The sequence below is a fragment of the Vulpes lagopus genome, chromosome 17 (assembly GCF_018345385.1).
Source record: "Vulpes lagopus strain Blue_001 chromosome 17, ASM1834538v1, whole genome shotgun sequence".
Classification (NCBI taxonomy): Eukaryota; Metazoa; Chordata; class Mammalia; order Carnivora; family Canidae; genus Vulpes; species Vulpes lagopus.
The window spans coordinates 7,657,342-7,675,364 of NC_054840.1; the positions used below are offsets into that span (position 1 = coordinate 7,657,342).

The 18,023-nt window shown below is 47.6% G+C and overlaps 1 protein-coding gene across 7 annotated transcripts in view; it reads left to right on the forward strand.

The window, feature by feature from the left end:
- LRRC31 (leucine rich repeat containing 31) overlaps nucleotides 1-18,023 on the forward strand; it is a 66,867-nt gene that overhangs the window by 46,090 nt on the left and 2,754 nt on the right. For 5 of the 7 annotated variants that reach the window (XM_041732025.1, XM_041732023.1, XM_041732026.1 and 2 more), the window contains 6 exons: nucleotides 2,999-3,166; nucleotides 6,453-6,620; nucleotides 6,845-7,012; nucleotides 7,942-8,109; nucleotides 10,289-10,456; nucleotides 14,591-14,758. In XM_041732025.1, coding sequence (XP_041587959.1) covers nucleotides 2,999-3,166; nucleotides 6,453-6,620; nucleotides 6,845-7,012; nucleotides 7,942-8,109; nucleotides 10,289-10,456; nucleotides 14,591-14,758 — 1,008 coding nt within the window. Of the gene's footprint in view, nucleotides 1-1,132; nucleotides 1,305-2,998; nucleotides 3,167-6,452; nucleotides 6,621-6,844; nucleotides 7,013-7,941; nucleotides 8,110-10,288; nucleotides 10,457-14,590; nucleotides 14,759-18,023 lie in introns of all 7 variants that reach the window. The other 2 variants (XM_041732029.1, XM_041732028.1) reach the window with 2 other exon arrangements.

Consider the following 18,023-nt stretch of genomic DNA (forward strand, 5'->3'; position numbering starts at 1 on the left):
GAGAGAGGACACAAGGGGAGGGAGAGGCAGAGGGAGAGGGAGAAGCCAACTCCCTGCTGAGCAGGGCCCCAGCGCCCCAGGGTCATGACCTGAGCCAAAGGCAGACCCTTAACTGCTGAGCCCCCCGGGTGCGCCCCCAGTTTATATATTTTATATGTTTTAATTGTACATTTTCATCTTCAAAACCTCCTTGAAGTTACTGTCAGTACCTGCAGGTTCATCTTTCCTTACAAAACTGTGATGTGTCTTACATGTGTCTTACGCGCTGGCCGGTGGAGTAGGAGGCGCACTGGCGCGTAGCAGGTGCTCAGCGCGAGTGAGGCTTCCCCTGCCCGGTGCCGTGGAGCGCTGCACCCAGAGGTCGGCGAGGGCCGCCGCGTGGTCTCCAACAGCAGGAAGGCCCAACGAGGCTTTCTTTTTTCTTTTTTTAAAGATCTACTTATTTATTTAGTCATGATAGACATAGAGAGAGAGAGAGAGACAGAGACAGAGAGGCAGAGACCCAGGCAGAGGGAGAAGCAGGCTCCATGCAGGGAGCCCCATGCAGGACTCGATCCCGGGTCTCCAGGATCACACCCTGGACCAAAGGCAGGTGCCAAACCGCTGAGCCCTCCAGGGATCCCCCCAGTGAGGCCTTCTGAGCGCGTGCTCCAGCAGGGACGGAGACACCCCCCTCCCGCACCCCTCTTCCTGGGCCTGTCAACGGAACGGGGCAGGGGACAGGCAGCTGTCACCGGCTCCCTGTGGCAGCTGGGGCTCCCTGGCAGGGATCGCAGCGCCTGCCCTTCTTCCCCTGTTTGGTCAAATGCCTGCGATCCCCATGTCAGCAGGTGCCAGACGCGTCTGTGTGTCCGGTGGGGCGCTGGGCCTCGAGGCCGTGCTGCCCAGTGTCCCCCTCTGGCCGGGACCCGGCGCCGCCCCCAGGCCAGGAGGCCAGGCCACGAAGGCAGAGCCCCTGAGCTCCTCGGGTCCTCGGTGGGCAGAGGCCGGGTGGAGGGGTCAGGCCCAGCTCCCGGAGGCAGGACAGGGCACGTGCGGCCTCCGGGGGCTGCTCCTTGCCCTTCTGGGTGACCTTGCAGAGGGTTGGCCGGCGCTGTCCTGCAGCCTTAGTGCGTCCCCCTGCCGTTCACAGCCTTGTCCTCCGCTCTCACCGTGCAGCTAAGCCTCTCACCCCAGACACCTGCGCCGGGGTCCAGGATGGAGAAGAGCGAGCACTTGCCGCCCCGAGCTGGGCCCGACGGCCGCGGACCAGAGTCTCGATCTGAATAACCGCGGACTGACGCCCGGGGACCTGAGGGCAGTGGGTCTGTATGCAGTGGGTCTCTCCCTGGGTGGAGATAAGCAGGCAAATCACACTCATTACCCGCCGGCCTTGCAAGGTCTGCAGGGCGGCTCCAGAAGGCTCAGGGATAGCAGCTGGGCCACTAAATTTTTAAAAAATTAAAACAAAAAACAAGTCAACTGATCCTCCTCAAGCTTCAAAGATTTGGGCTGAGTTTAGGAGGAAAGTTAATTTGTGGGTTCTTCCTGAGGACTTTGCCCCCCATGTGGATTGCTCCTTACTCCCTGGAAAGCATCTGTCTTGCCTATGAGAGAAACTCATGCAACTCACCCCTAAAGCTGAGCCCCCCCCCACCCCGGGAATGTAAAGGGGCGTCGTGCTCAGTTACCTGTGGCATGAAAGTGGAACTACCAGCAATTATCGCTCACGACTTTTGTACTCAAAAGCGTAACCAGCACTTGTCACACGCCAACAGGACTCAGGTTGTGAAGACCCCCCTCCCCACACAACTACTGCCACCTTTCGTTTCCCTTTTTCTCAGATACCTTAAGTCTTTCATGAGGCTGGATGGGTCCACCAACGCAGAGTTACCAAAAGAACTGAATTGTGAGGGAGGGGCCCGTGACTATTTTAACTAAAATCCATGCCATTGTGTTTGGGCAATTCTCTTAAGAGAAACGCTAACCATGCCCGTGTTTCCAGATGCCCGTGTGTCAGAATTACTAGCAGAACTTGTAGAAATGCAGGCACTTGTGTTCAACCCAAACCACCGACTTGGGGTCTCTGAGAGCGGGCCCCAGCAATCTTGGTGTTTTTTTTTGTTTTTTTCCTTTTCAGTGTGTTCAATAGACTTTTATGCTTCATAAAGGTAGGATTTTGGTGAACAAGTTGAAATTGAAGGCTAGTGAAAACCAAAAACCAAAACCAAATTTCACTCCTAAGCATGGCCTCAGAGCTTTGGGAGGTCTGGAGCTGCTACTTCTGACTGCTGCCCTTAACCTTCAGGACAGATATCTAAAAGCAAACAAGCCAAGATGCTTTACCCACTCTAGGTTGGCATTTCCACTCTTGAGTCTCGCTGCTTCAGGAGATAAAAATGGCCTTTGAGAATCTTTTTCACAGCCAGTAACTTCATTCTAATGAGCAGTGGCAGGTACTCAGAGAAGGTTCCAGTCAGGCTTCATGCCTGCCTAACCCTCCACATGTTGGTCTATTTAAATATAAGGGGCGCCTTTACCTGGGTGGTGATACCCAGGTAATCACGATATAAAGAAAGGGTAACAGGTACCCTCAATCTCAGCAATCCTGGCCAACACAGCACTCCTCTGGCTCTCAGCCTGAGGATCCAATAGGATGAAGGGGTGAGGGACTTCAGAGTGTTTTGCAAAATAAAAGGACTAGACCACATATCACAGTGACAGCCGTAGTCACAGAATTACCATTTCTGCTCCAATAAAGGAGCTCCTGTGAAATCTTATGAAGATACTGCTGCATTTTTAGAGTGCATTTATCTGGCAGAAATAGAAAATGTCCTAGGAAGTAGGAAATGTAAACATCATGGTCTCTCCAACTGCATGGCTGAGGGATCCCTGCTTTGCTGCAAGTCAACACGTCCACGCCTCCCTTCTCTCTTACAGGGCAATAGGCGTTGGATCCTATTTACTACCAGTTGCACATTACATATGCAAATCCATATTTTCTTTTGTTTGCCTCCAGTTGCCTTGCTGCCTCTTCTCCCAGACTTGGAAACACTGGATATTTCCTGGAATGATTTTGTCAGCGGAACCCTCCGTTCAATCACCCAGCAAATGCATCTTGTCAGCAAGCTAAAAATCCTGAGGCTGGGAAGTTGCAGACTTACCACTGATGATGTTCGAGCCCTGGGTATGATGAATGCTTCCCTGGAAGCAGCTTTGAAGAGTCAAGGGCAAACTATCTGGGTCACACCCCCTCGGGTGCTCATGGATGAGAGCACATGGGTGCTGGAAGGCCATGCTGAGCACTTGTATAACTTCTAAAAAGCTGGGCAGCCTGTACCTAGCACTGTGGTAAGCCCCAGGACAGAGAAGGGAACAGGGCTGGCCAGATGGACACCTGCTCTCATGGATTTTAAATGGAGATAATTCGGCAAATTTGCTTACTCTCGGTCTGTTGCTTGTCTATGAAATTGAGGAGTTGGGGTAGGTAATGATTATCTTCCAATTCTGAAACATTCTCTTCTAAATTTTTCTGCTCCCACTTAAAAAAATTTATGCAATGTTATTTTTTAAAATTTTTATTTAAATTCAATTAGTTAACATATAATGTATTATCAGGTTCAGAAGTAGAGGTCAGTGACTCATCAGTCTTATATAACACTCAGCGCTCATTACATCACATGCCCACATGCCCTCCTCAGTGTCCCATCACCCAGTTACCCTGTGCCCCACCACCCCCCTCCAGCAACGCTCAGTTTGTTTCCTATGATTAAGGGCCTCTCATGTTTGTCTCCCTCTCTGATTGTGTCTTGTTTTATTTTTTCCTCTCTTCCCCTATGATCCTCTGCTTTGTTTCTTAAATTCCACATAGGAGTGAGATCATATAATTGTCTTTCTCTCGGATTGACTTATTTTGCTAAGGTAATACCCTTTAACTCCATCCACGTCATTGCAAATAGCAAGAGTTCTTTTTTATTGGATGGCTGAGTAGCATTCCACTGTGTATATTCAGACCACATCTTCTTTGCACATTCATCTGTCAGTGGACATCTGGGCTCTTTCCATAGTTTGGCTATTGTGGACATTGCTGCTGTGAACGTTGGGGTGCAGGTGCCCCTGTGTCTTTGGGGTAAAAACTCGGTAGTGCAATTGCTGGGTCATAGGGTAGCCCTATTTTCAACTTTTTGAGGAACCTCCTCACTGTTTCCCAGAGTGGCTGCACCAGCTTGCATTCCCACCACCAGGGCAAGAGAGTTCCCCTTTCTCCTCATCCTCACCGACGTCATCATTTGCTGACTTGCACATTTTAGCCAATCTGACAGGTGTGAGGCGGTATCTTGTTGTGGTTTTCATTTGTGTTTCCCTGATGCCGTCCACTCTCATTTTAAAAAATGGATCAAAACAAGATTTTTACATTAAAAGCAACGTCTTAAATAGAACTAGAGCCTCAATTACGTTATATACTCAACATAGAATGACATAGAGCGTAGGATAAAATGTGTCATGCTACTAACCCAACTCTTTTATTACAATCCTTGCTTGGATGCCATTCATATTTTTAAAAATTCTTTTGGTCTGACGTGTCTTATTTCAGTGACATGCTTTGAGCATTTACATCTCGGCAAAGATTTCTATAAAAACAACACAATCCATGTCAAATGTCTTCTCTCGGATCCCTCTGTAGAAAAATCAGGGTCGGTTGATGCCCCCAGCCCACCCTTCCTGTAGCTGAGGAGAAACACCATGCATCTCGGAGCTGCCCAGCTCTTTGTTCAAAATTCTAACCCCCACTTCCAGCTAGCTTTGTGGCCATGGACAAATTATTTAACTTTCCTGAGCCTCAGCTCTCTTATCTCTGAAATGGGTTTGTTATCAACCTCAAAAAACTATGGTGAGGATTGAATAATTTCTGTGAAGCACTTACTACATGCCTGGCACATAGTATGTGCCCAACGGTGGATAGTTCCTCCTCTCTCTATTCCCTCATTCAGAATTAACGTACAGTGGTTTTATGTGATCAGTTTAGCCCCACTGGTTAGCAGCTGGTTGTTGTGTAGGGGAGTTGCGAATTTAACTCACTTCTACTCAGGCATGAAAAGAAAATGTAGTCTGTTTACTCTTCTAGGATTAATCCTTTTTTTTTTTTTTTTTAAGAGAGATCTTCTGTCCTTAGGAAATCAGGAATTGGGATTTCTGCCTTGGGACTTGTTCTAAACTTACCCGGTTCAGGAGAGGGTCTGCATCTTTGTTGCTATGATGTTTTGTAACCGGCTCCCTCTCCCAGAGTCCCTCTCCTCTCTGGAGGGGCTTCTGCATCTTCCCCCATCAGAAGGGACTTCCCTTAGCCTTGATGGCAGAGGGGGTGCAGGGAGAGTAAATGGCTTAAGGAGAAGAGACCATAAATGAGGAGACATTCCAACATTATTGTACCTGTTACAGTTGCTCAGTGTAGGATGATAGATGCAGGACCGCCCAGGACATGGACGCTGCAGACAGGGCTAATCGGCCACATACTCTCTGTCTCTGACCCTGAGGAATGCTTCAGGGCTCTAGAAAGCCTCCCCAATGGACCGGCAATGGCTCACAAAATGCCACCCGTGCTGGGAAAACACGCATTTAAACATGTGGCTCCTGGGCTCTTGAAACCTGAGTCCACACAGCGAATAACCAGTGGTAATAAGTAATCCAGGCCCAGAAGCGGACAGTGGAGGAGAGGCTTCGAGACACGGGGGACTTTCCAATACTCTTACTTGTCCAGTGTTGAGACCGACTCTGCATGTTGAGAAAGTGCATTTTCCATGCAAGTGCCTCTCTGCTCTGCCCAAGGTAGCGGAGGCCATTCCCAAGGCTGATTTCCCCTGGTCGCTTCCCTGTCCCCTCCCAGCCTCCCAGGCGGGTGGGTTTCCGAAATGCCAAGCCCCCCCATCCTCCTCTACCCCCCAGGGCTACACGCCTGCTACCAGCTGCCAGCGCCTTGTGCTGTGTGACCTGTTCTCTGCAGCGCTCGGTTCAGTTGCATGTGATACTCTTGATGCCAAAGTGAGCTTCACCCCTGTGGCAGCCAGCACCCTGTCTGCCCCACCTCATCCCCTGGCCTAGCTTCCCCGTGATGCTGGCCCCAGGCAAGGTGGATGAGAGAAAGTTAGCTGGAATAGTACAAATATTTGCTACCACAGAAATAACTCCGTGAAACCTCCCTACTGACAGGTGGAGTTTATGCTACAGTGATTCTTGCACATGGGTGTGGCTTCTGAATTTTGGAGGGGCCAGAACTGCTGTGCCTGTAGATATAGAGGCTCACCCTGCTGGGAACAGGTAGCAGCTTGGTCCTTTTCTTTGCCCTGTTCCTCTGCACCCAACCAGTCCCTGGCCCAGCCATTATTATCCCATGGTAATGGTTGTACTGATTTTGAGGTGGGTCCCCTGCTCTGTGGGTCAGCAGTCAACCCAGTCTTTGGGCTGTTTTGTAACAGGAGAAGCACTCGAGGCAATACCTGAACTGGAGGAGCTGAGCTTGTCCTGGAACAGTAGGGTGGGAGGAAACTTGCCTCTGATCCTCCAGAAGTTCCAAAAAGGGAGTAAGATACACACACTTGAGCTTGTGGATTGTGACCTCACATCAGAAGACGGGACCTTTGTGGGTAAGTGGAATTTGGAAGAGTCCTTTCCAGAAAATTAATACGAACAGGCCCCATGATGAGGCAGCCTGAGAGTCAACGTGGGTTGTGCTTTCTCTTACCCTGAGTTGGAAGAGTGGCTCACTGTACCCCCCAGGGTCACAAGAGGCTGCCCCCCTCCTGCCCCAACATTCACACCCTGCATTTTTACTGAGTTGCTCTTCTTGTTTGGATTCACCTCCCTCTAGGTGACTTGCTGCCCATGATGCAAAATCTTGAAGTACTTGATCTTTCCATTAACAGAAACATCGGTGCCAGTCTGAACAGTATTGCTCAGGGGTTAAGAAGTACCTCAAATCTGAAAGTACTGAAGTTGCATTCATGTGGATTATCACAAGACAGTGTCCGGCTATTGGGTGAGTTAGCAACAACTGAGGTTTTTATATGCATGTGTCATTTTAGTTTATATTCAATTTATTTTATCTTATTTATTTACTCCTGAGAGACACACAGGGAGAGGCAGAGACATAGACAGAGGGAGAAGCAGGCTCCCTGCAGGGAGCCCAATATGGGACTCGGTCCCAGGATCACAATCTGAGCCGAAGGCATATGCTCAACCACTGAGCCTCCCAGGCGTCCCTATATTTAATTTTTTAAGCTGTTAGAAAATTCAACAAAATATAAGATTATGGGCAATTTATATCTTCTTTGTCTTATTCTTCTCTAGATCTTTTATGGCAAGGGTATGCTTTCATGATTATAAAAATAACCTTTTAAAATGGCTGCCTCTGAAAAGGCCAGGCTATTTTGGGTTTGAGATAGACACTGGGCAAAAGAAAAGTTACTCGTGCTCCTAAAGCTCTCCATTTCCCCCTTGCTTTGGAAAATGTCAGCATTATTTTATGCTCAGTTAGTAGGAAGGACTTGGTACAGATAAAAAGAATAGCTTCAGTGGCATCTGTAGGGAGAACATGAAATGAAATTGTGTTTTCCCCTCCGACTTTCAGAGCCCATAATATCCTTCTGGCTGGCAGTGTGAGCGAGCCTAGGATTCTGTGAAATGCCAGTGCTCCAGGGTAGAAGGGGGAGCACCATCAGTTGCAGGGTTCTACCAAAGGCCTCGGCGCTCTGTGCAGATCAGAGCGTGCGGGGCGTGTGTTTGAAGCCACTGTCAAGTCCAAAGAGGGCCAGTTGGCAGGAAGTCTAAAGTTCTGCCTCCGTCTTGGCTTTTCTCAACCCAGTGTGCCTTCTCGATCTTCCTCCTACACACCTGTCCACTCCCCTGTTCCACGCCTGCCTCCCACCCTATAACCTGTCAGAACGGGCCTACTGACTCTCTTCGTAGATGCTGCTTTTCGGTACTTGTGTGAACTGAAGAACTTAGACCTTTCCTGCAACAAGGAGCTGGGTGGAGGTTTTGAAGACTCCTCAGCTCAGCTGGCCGCGCTGGAGCATCTAGAAGTCCTGGATCTTCACCAGTGCTCGCTAACGGCCGCCGACGTGGCGTCTCTGAGTAAGTGTGAACCGCAGGGCCCAAGGAAGGGCTTTTGGAAACTCAGTAGAGGTTTGGAACTTGGCAAATTTGGGGTGTCCCCCTAAACTTGGTGTTTATGAAGTCCTCAAAGGCGTCAAGTCCTAAAAGCCCAGTGAATGCCCCAGTGTTGTATCTGGCACGATGAGGTGCCCGGGAACGCCGGGGAGTCTGAGCTCCTCCTGCGCGGGTCTGTAGACGATGGACGTGGCACTTGGCGGAGAAATTTTGAATATGTGTTTGTTGCTGTTTCGAAATGACTCTGTTTTATAGCCAAAAGCGAAGTCAAGCCCCTGAGATACAAATGAAATCACAGAAGAATTTGGGGGGGGCGGTGTCTGGGGGGTCCATTATGACCCCAGGTGCCTACACTTGCTTTGCACAGTCGGCACAATCCTGCAATTAAGGCACGTGCTAGAGAAATGCCGTTGCCCACAACGAACAGCACACGCACAGCCTGGGGCCGAGGGCTTTATGCCTTCTGTGGCCACAATGAACCTTCAAAATGCCTCCCGAATCTGACCCCAGGTCACCCTCTAGACCTCTGCTACCCTGGTCCGGGCCACTGTCATCTCATGCCCAGATTGTCGCAAGTCCAAATGGTCTCCCTGTTCCCCCTCTGCCCTTCCGACCTCATTTGCTAGCCCTTCCCTCCTCGACATCACCCCGGCCCTTGTCTGTGCTGACCTTCTGTCCCTGGGGCCTTCGTCCCTGCTCCCTCTCCGGAGCATGGGCCCCACTGAAGGAGCACCTCCAGGGTCTCTCCTTTGGTCAGGTACAGGGCTGGCACCCAGCCCGCACCCAGGAAATGCTTGCTGGATATGACTGGATGCATGAATCAATCAGTTAAGAACAGGAGTAAAAGGAACTTTTTAGTTGTTTTCAGTACCATTTTGGAAGGAGAACAGTAAAATAGTTTCTTAGGTCTAACATCTATATGTTAGACCTGCTAAATGACATTTTAGGCTCCTGACTATGTGAAAACTGAGAAGAGTTCAGCCTTTTTTTGTTAAAGATTTTATTTATTTATTTATTTACTTACTTACTTACTAGCACAGCAGGGGGAGCAGCAGGCTCCCTACTCAGCAGGGAGCCCCATGTGGGACTCGATCCCAGGACCCTGGGATCTCACCCTGAGCCAAAGGCAGACGCTCAACCACTGAGCCACCCAGGCGCCCCTAGCCAACAGCTTTTGATAATTCATCTAATGGTATGAGGCACTGTGCCACCGGCTAAGGGAAAGTCACCGTCAGGAGCCCCAGCCCGGTAGGGCGGACATAAACCAACCGCATGGTGAAGAGCAGAGTGCTAGGGGGGCTGCAAGGGGAAGAAGCGGTTACCTCCGCTGGGATCCCACCTGCCTGCCTTTCTTGCCTTCCCATCCTCCTTCCCCCGCCTTCCACAAACGTCCATGCCTCCCGTGGCCTAGATTCTGCTGCACACTCTGGCCAGGAAGCAGGCCTCACACACAGAGCTCACCTCTGCTAGGGTGATCTGATAGTGGCCGAGGGGTGATGTGGCTCGGGGGGCCCTGGAAGGCTCTGAGGACGTGAGCCAGCCCCACAGAGACCCCAGCATTTCCCACACCGGAAGGAGCCAGGGCAAAGGCCTGCAGGCAGGAAAGGTAGCAGGAAGACGGCGAGGCAGGGGTGGCTCCTGGCCCGCAGGGCCCTCAGGCCACCACGCCAGTGCTGTCACCGACAGCCATCGGTCCTGACTGCCTGACTTCACTGCTCCCTCATACTCAGTACTTTATTCGGAGAAAAGAATGATGGTATCGAGCACTAATTGAGCAGCTAATGTGTGCCAGGCAATGTACCAAGTACCTTCCATATACCAGGACATTTGACCTTCCCAATGACCCTGCGAAGTACTGTTATTATTGTTGTTATTACGATAACTGAGGTTGAGAGAAGTGAAGTCACTTTCCTGAAATCACACAGTTATTTAGCAGCAGAGGCAGGACGAGAACCCAATTCTGCATCCAAGGCCTTTCTTTGCTCCTAATGTCTAGGCTGGAGAGAGGCTTGGAAGCAGCCCAAGCTGCACACCGAAAGCATAGCTGGCGTGTGTGTATGTGTGTGTGTAAGGTTGTGCAAGGGAGGGGATTGTGGGACCCACATAATCAGCCTAAAACGTGTCACTGCTGACATTTTAACAGCCCAGGTAATCCCTTTACTGTCGAGTCTTCAAGAGTTGGATTTATCTGCCAACAGAAAGATGGGCAGCTCTTCTGAAAACCTACTCAGCCGACTCCGATTCTTACCGGCCCTGAGGTCCTTACTGGTCAACGGTTGTGCTTTGGAGAGCGAGACCTTTGCCGCCCTGGGTAAGAGAATTCGCCAGGCCCCCGCAGGCACGCACACAACACGCGAGAACACATACTCCCTACACAGGAATTTCATCCCGACACTCAGCCACAGGCAAAACCGTGAAGCACCAATTTGTCTGCTTTTCAGGAAATGTGCTCGCTCAAAAGTGGCCTTCTGAAGGCCAGATGAATGATTCTGGCATTTGCGAATTGACCATTAAAAATCCAAAGTGTATGCAGCCAACTCTGGAGGTCCAGGTTTCTCTGAGGTGCCAGCACAAACCGGGCTGCCGGGAGTCTGCGGGGAAACTGAGGCAATCACTAGTGTGCGAGCCTTGCTGACTGCTCAGCACCTACTTTCTGGCAGGATTCATTGTCCTGTCTAGGACTCCGGACCTGCTTGAGGTCACGGATGCAGTCTGGCCTCGGTCAAGGGGCTACAGAATCTGGAATGTCTGTCTCTTCGGGGGCAAGAACATCATCTGCAAGGACACAGAGATGTTTTGGGGCACAGGCACTTTGCGTCATTTTTCAGAATTCACCACCCAGGTGGAGAGCATTGGGGGGGGTCCCCAGGACGACCTTTCAGTTCAGAGATTCCCTAGGAAGACACTCAGCTCTCAGCGTATCACTGTACTACTCACTGCTGCGATTTATTACAACCAAAGGATTCAAAGCAAAACCAGCCAAGGGAACGGAGAGTGGCGCGAAGTGTGGAGGAAGCCAGCTACAAGCTTCCGAGAGGCCTCCACCAGTGGAGTCACGCAGGACACACTTCACTCTCCCGGCGACTTCTGGCAACACGTGGGAAATGACGCCTTCCAGAGAAGCTCCCCTGAGCCTTCCGTCTGGGGCTTTTGTTGGGGACACATGCGGTCACAGGTCATGTTTCCCGGCCCAGAAGGAAAGCTGGTGTGCAGCGTAAGCCATATAACGGGTAGACACACAGTTTAGGCGCAGCGAGCCACTCGTACTAGGTAAGGAATGGTTGCAACACATCTAAACCCCAAATTCCCAGGTACCAACCAACCTTGCAAGGAAACCTTTTGGGGGTTGCAGCCTCCGGCCTGGCCGGTCAACTCTGTTTTTAGGCACACACTCAGGCCAGCAGGCTTGCGTCCTGGTGCCCCCTGGATGAGGATGAAAACAGAGTGCTCCTCTCTAACTCTCGGGTGTTCTATGTCAGCTGACACTTCATGAAAAATGAATTGTTTTATGGGCTATGACTCATGAAATAAATATGTCCTATCAATAAAGTAAGCTAGTTATTAATATCTGTTAACAGAAATGAATGCATATAATTCTCTTTGATTTCCAAGAACTCTATAGTTAGGGCACGGTCGTCCCCCTTTTGGCCCAAGTACTTTGTTCAGCTGGCACAGGCTTGGTCCCTGCTGTGAACTACGCCCACCCCTCACAGCATTGCTCATCTTGTCCCCACATCTGGATGGGGAAAAGCAGCAAGATATGTACCTTTCAGATCTGGAGTTCTTCACCTGGGTCAGAGGGTCCGTGGGGGGCTGCGCCTGGGGGAGGGGGCTGTGAACTCCCCAAAGTCGACTGAGGTTACGTTGCGGGGGATGCGGGTGGTACATTCTCTGGCTCCACAGCACCTGCTGTCAGATTGCCTAAAACTCCAGTCCTGGCTTGGCTCTTGTGACCTGAGACAGAGATGACTTAACATCTCTGTCTGTAAAATGTAAAATGGAATAGTAATAGATACTTCGTGGGGTTGTAATAATTAAATGTGCTGACACCTGTAAAGTTCTTGGAAAGGTGCCTGGCACATAGTAAATGCTCAGTGAACGTTAGTTGCTAATATTAACTATGGGGAGAGAATCTATCCATTTCATTTACAAAGTAAATTGGATCTTATCACTACCCAGTTTAAAAAGACACCATGGCAGCCCATAGCATCCCTTGTAAAATCCATATTTCTTCAGGGGACCTAAAAGGCCCCAGGTGATGTGGCCCCAGGACCTCTCGGCCACTCTCCCCCTTGCTCCCTGAACCAGTCTCAGCTGGTTTCCTTTGGTTCCTTCCCCTCTCTGAGCTCTCCCTCCTCTCCAGGCCTTCCTGTTCTCTGGATGGAATGTCTCCCACCCCTGCCTACCTCCTGTTCCTTCCTGGGAGGCTCTGACTTCAGGTCTCAGTGTAAATGCTCCCTGTTAAGACAGCCTCTCTGATCTAAATTTTTTTTTTTTAAGATTTCATTTATTTGTTAATGAGAAGCACAGAGAGAGAGAGGCAGAGACACAGGCAGAGGGAGAAGCAGGCCCCATGCAGGGAGCCTGATGTGGGACTCTATCCCGGTCTCCGCCCTGGGCTGAAGGCGGCACTAAACTGCTGAACCGCTCGGGCTGCCCGCCTCTCTGATCTAAATTAGGATCCCCTGTATGTTTTTTTATAGTCTTTATTAGAATTTGTAAGAACGTATTTATTGATGTGTTTTTTCTCAATGTGTCTATCTCCATTTTATAAACCTCCTCAAAGGCAAGGCTTGTGTGTATCTTCACTGCACAGCCTAACCACATTTTAGGTATTTCTGCATATTAGTTAAGCAAGTAAACAAACTTTTCAAAGGAGTCTGTAATCCCCAAAATGATTAGGTAAACCCAAACACACACACACACACACACACACACACACAATACATTCCACTGCTCAGGATAATGTCCATTTAGGGAAGTTCTACAAAAAAAATAAATAAATTTAGAGACAACATGATGCCTCTAGTTGGAAGAAGCTGGATATATATTTTTTGAAGATTTTATTTATTTATTCATGAGAGAGACAGGGAGGCAGAGACATAGGCAGAGGGAGAAGCAGGCTCCATGCAGGGAGCCCCATGTGGGACTTGATCCCAGGACCCCGGGATCACGCCCTGAGCTGAAGGCAGATGCTTGACCCCTGAGCCACGCAGGAGCCCCTCAAAGCTGGATATTTTTTAAAGAAATTTTTGTTTTTAATTTTGTGTCTTCTGCGATCAGAAGATAGAGCTCTTCCCAATTACTGCTGCATAATGAATCATCATCAAGTAGGTATTACATTAAATTATATCATCTGAAATAAACCTATCATTCAATTTGAATTAAGAAGTAAATCAAGTAGGGACGCCTGAGTGGCTCAGTCAGTTAAGCGTCTGACTTGATTTTGGCTCAGGTCATGATCTCAGGGTCATGAGATTGAGCCCTGTATCGGCTCCCTGCAGGGCCTGAGCCTGATTAGGATGCCCCTCGCCCTCTGCCCCGCCCTCCTTACATGCCTGTACTCTCACTCTCAAAAACAAAAAAAAAAGAAGTAAATCAAGTAAACAGATTTCTCCACATCACTTTTAGAAGAAAAATTCCATTTCTTATTCATAAGTCTCTGTACCATGCAGGTTGGAGGCATTTTTTTCTTTTCCTTTTTTAAGATTTTATATATTTATTCATGAGAGACACAGAGAGAGAGAGGCAGAGAGGGACTCGATCCCAGGACCCCAGGGTCACGACCTGAGCAGATACTCAACCACTGAGCTACCCAGGTGCCCTGGGATCCCCTTATTTGATACTATAAACGGATATATATTTGCCCCTTCTAAAGAATAACATGTGTTATTCCTTAGAAAGAAGAGTGGAATTAAAGCATAATTAACTATATGTAGGGAATAAGTTGTTTGGGTTAATTTCAACATTGGGGTAACTGAGAATTAAGTAGAACCTCTTTCAATCTCCTTTTGAAATCTCTCCAGAATTCACTAGTTCCCGCCTTGTCTCTGTAGCTGCAGGGAGGGAGGCGCAGACATGCTTTGGTATTTCAGTCCCGAGCAGGTTTGGCCCTCGGCGCTGAGCTTCAGCCACGACCTACCCGGGAATATGTAAAACCAGGACACGTTCTGGAAATCTCCACCAACCGTCCAAATCCTTTGCCTCTTCCTCCTCTTCGATGGGAACCAAAGGGGAAAAATCCCAGCTGGTTGTGAATTCCACTTAATCGAGTTTTACTTTTCTGCCCAATAAAAATAGACAACTTAGGTTGTGGTCATGAATTTCAGGCAAAAGAAAACGGTCTCCGCAGCTTCCTCATCTCAGTTACAGTCCTCTGTTGCCCCAGGTTCCTCAGTTCCAAAGAGGGAAGCCTAAGTGATCGCTGTTCTGTTATCAATTTTAGCCGAAGCCTCCGCCTACCTGCCTGCTCTGGAAATAGTCGACCTTTCTTGGAACAAATGTGTTGGTGGCAACCTGAAGCTGCTTCTGGAAATGCTGAAGTTCCTGGCGGCCCTTCGAGTGCTGAGACTGAGCAGCTGTGCCCTGGTGACGGAGGACGTGGCCCTCCTGGGTTTGTACCTACTGGTCCCCGCGCAGTCCGGTGGGCACGGGAGCCCGGTGCACCTGCGGCACAGGGAAGGGAGGCGGGAGCGCAGCCAGGCCTCCGGCGGAGCCCTCTGCACACCTTCCCTTCTCTCCGCTTAGGAGAGATAAGGGTGAAAATGCATAAGGGCGGTTCCAGAGCCAGGAAGACAGGGGGGGCCTTCCACAGAGGGAGCGATGGGCATAGACACCACAGTGGGTCATCCCAACGTCAGCGCCTCACCTTCCCCACAGGACAGTCTTGGGTCCTGTGCAGCTCCGGCACAGCTCCGGGACACTCAGACTTCAGTAACCTAGCATCTCCCTTCACAAAGTTTGCCCTGTCCACGTGGCACCCGCACTCTTACTTTTTTCTTTTTATATTGACTCTTAAATGCTTTTATTTAAACAGGAGACTGACCATCACCATCACTGAAATATGGGTATCACTTCTCATAGACAGATGTTATTAGACTGTTGCCAGCTGAAGGCTTAGAATAGAGGTTCATTCTCTCTTTATTAGAAAAAGGGGAAGAAAGGGGTTTAAAGACATGCTAGCATCAATCTCACCCTTTCTCCATGTCAATTTAGAAAGATGAAAAGAGATTTGAATAAGGAATAGCTTTTGCACTGCTGGATTCCAGAGGATATAATACATTTCCCAAAAATCCCCTAAAATCACCCCGTAATGTCCACTTCCCATTGGAAACAGGGAATTGGAGAATACAGCCGTGTCTTTCATCTACCCTTGTGCCCACATCTGAGCACTCCGCAGACATCAGCCACCAGATCTCCAAAGCAATGAGCACCCCTCCAAAAGATTTTTAGTGACTGACAAGTACTATTACTATGTGCAGTTGCTACTGCCACTTTTATATTGCTTGGATTATTTTAACAAATGTTCTTTAAGAATTTCCTGATCACCTGTAGCTTATTTTTTTCTTTTATAAATAACAGCACTTTCTCAGAGTAAACTATAAGAGTATTTCCATAGCCTACGATCTTATTACCCAGATTTTAAAAATATGTAATAAGTATAAAAAAGTGAAATAATTAGGATACTCACATGATCGGAAAATTCAAACAGCACAGGAAAGTTAAAATTATGTCTGGGATTTCCTTTAAAATACAGTAACATGATCATCTCAAAAATCATATAATAATCTCAGGACATGCAGAAAAAAACATTTGACAAGATTCAACATTCAGTCATCATAAAACTCTCAACAAAGTGTGATTAGAGGGAACACACCTCAACGTAATAAAAGTCATATATGTCAAACCTACAACTAATATGATCCTCAGTGGTGAAAAACGGAGACCTTTTCCTCTAAGCTCAGGAACAAGAGAAAGATGTTTACTTTTGCTACTTTTATTCAACATAGAAGTCTTAGCCACAGCAGTCAGACAAGAAAAAGAAATAAAAGGCATCCAAATTGGTAAGGAAGAAGTAAAACTTTCACTATTTGCAGATGGCCTAATATTATATCTAGAAAACCCTAAAGATGCCACCAAAAACTATTAGAACTGATGAATTCAGGAAAGCTGCAGGATACAAAATCAATATACAGAATTCTGTTGCATTCCTATACACTATACACTAATAATAAAACAGCAGAAAGAGAAATTTAAGAAGATAATCCCGTTTACAATTGCACTGGAAATAATAAAATACCTAGGAATAAACTTACCCAAGGATGTGAGAGACCCATACTCTGAAAACTACAGGACACTGATGGAAGAAATTGAAAACAAATGGAAAGATAGTCCATGCTCATCAGGTGGGAGAACAAATATTGTTAAAATGTCCATACTACCCAAAGCAATCTACAGATTTTTTAATTTTTTTTTAATTTTTATTTATTTATGATAGAGAGAGAGAGAGGCAGAGAGAGAAGCAGGCTCCATGCACCAGGAGCCCGATGTGGGATTCGATCCTGGGTCTCCAGGATCGCGCCCTGGGCCAAAGGCAGGCGCCAAACCACTGCGCCACCCAGGGATCCCCAATCTACAGCTTTAATACAATCCCTATGAAAACACCAGCATCATTTTTCACAGAACTAGAACAAATAATCCTAAAATTTGTATGGAACCATGGAAGATTCTGAATAGCCAAACAGTCATGAAAAAGAACAAAAGAAGAGGTATCACAATCCCCAATTTCAAGATATACTACAAAGTTGTAGTTATCTAAACAGTATGGTACTGGCACAAAAATAGACATGTAGATCAACACAACAGAGCAAGGAAGGACCCAAGGGGGAAAAAAAATCTATGCTCACATGAGCAAGTAATCTTGACAAAGGAGGCAAGAAAAAACAATGGGAAAAAGTCTCTTTAATGACTGGTGCTGGGAAAACTGAACCCACTTTCTTACACCACACACAAAAATTTTAAATGGATTAGAGACCTAAATGTGAGACCTGAAACCATAAAACTCTTGGAAGAAAACATAGGCAGTGATCTCTCTGACATCAGCCTTAGCAACATTTTTCTAGATATGTCTCCTCGGGCAAGGAAAAAAAAGCAAAATTAAACTACTGGAACTACACAAATTAAAAGCTTTTGCACAATGAAGGAAACCACCAAAAAAACATGAAATGCCAACTTAATGGGAGAAAATAATTGCAAATGATATATTCAATAAGGCATTAATATCCAAGATATATAAAGAATTTGTATAATTCAATGCCAAAACCCCCAAATGATTCAATTTCAAAATGGGCAGAGGAACTGAAGAGACATTTTTCCAAAGAAGACATACAGATGGCCAACAGACACTTGAAAAGATGCTCAACATCAATAATCATCAGGGAGATGCAAATCGAAACCATAATAAGGGAGTGCCTGGCTGGCTCAGGCATGTGGGAGAGTGTGTGACTCTTGATCTTAGGGTTGTATGTTTGAGCACCATGTTGGGTGTAGAAATTACTTAAAAATAAAATCTTAAAAAAATGAAGTATCATACCTGTCAGAATGGCTAAGATTAAAAAAAAAGACAAGAAATAGCGAGTGTTGGAGAGGATGTGGAGGAAAAGCAACACTCATGCACTGTCGGTGGAAGTGTAAATGGGTGCAGCCACTGTGGGAAGCCAAAGAGAGGTTCCTCAAAAAATTAAAAATAGAAATACCATATGATCCAGTGATCCTACCACAAGTACTTACCCAAATAAAACAAAAACACTAGTTTGAAAAAGATATATGCACCCCTCTGTTTATACCAGCATTATTTACAATATCCAAGATAAGGAAGC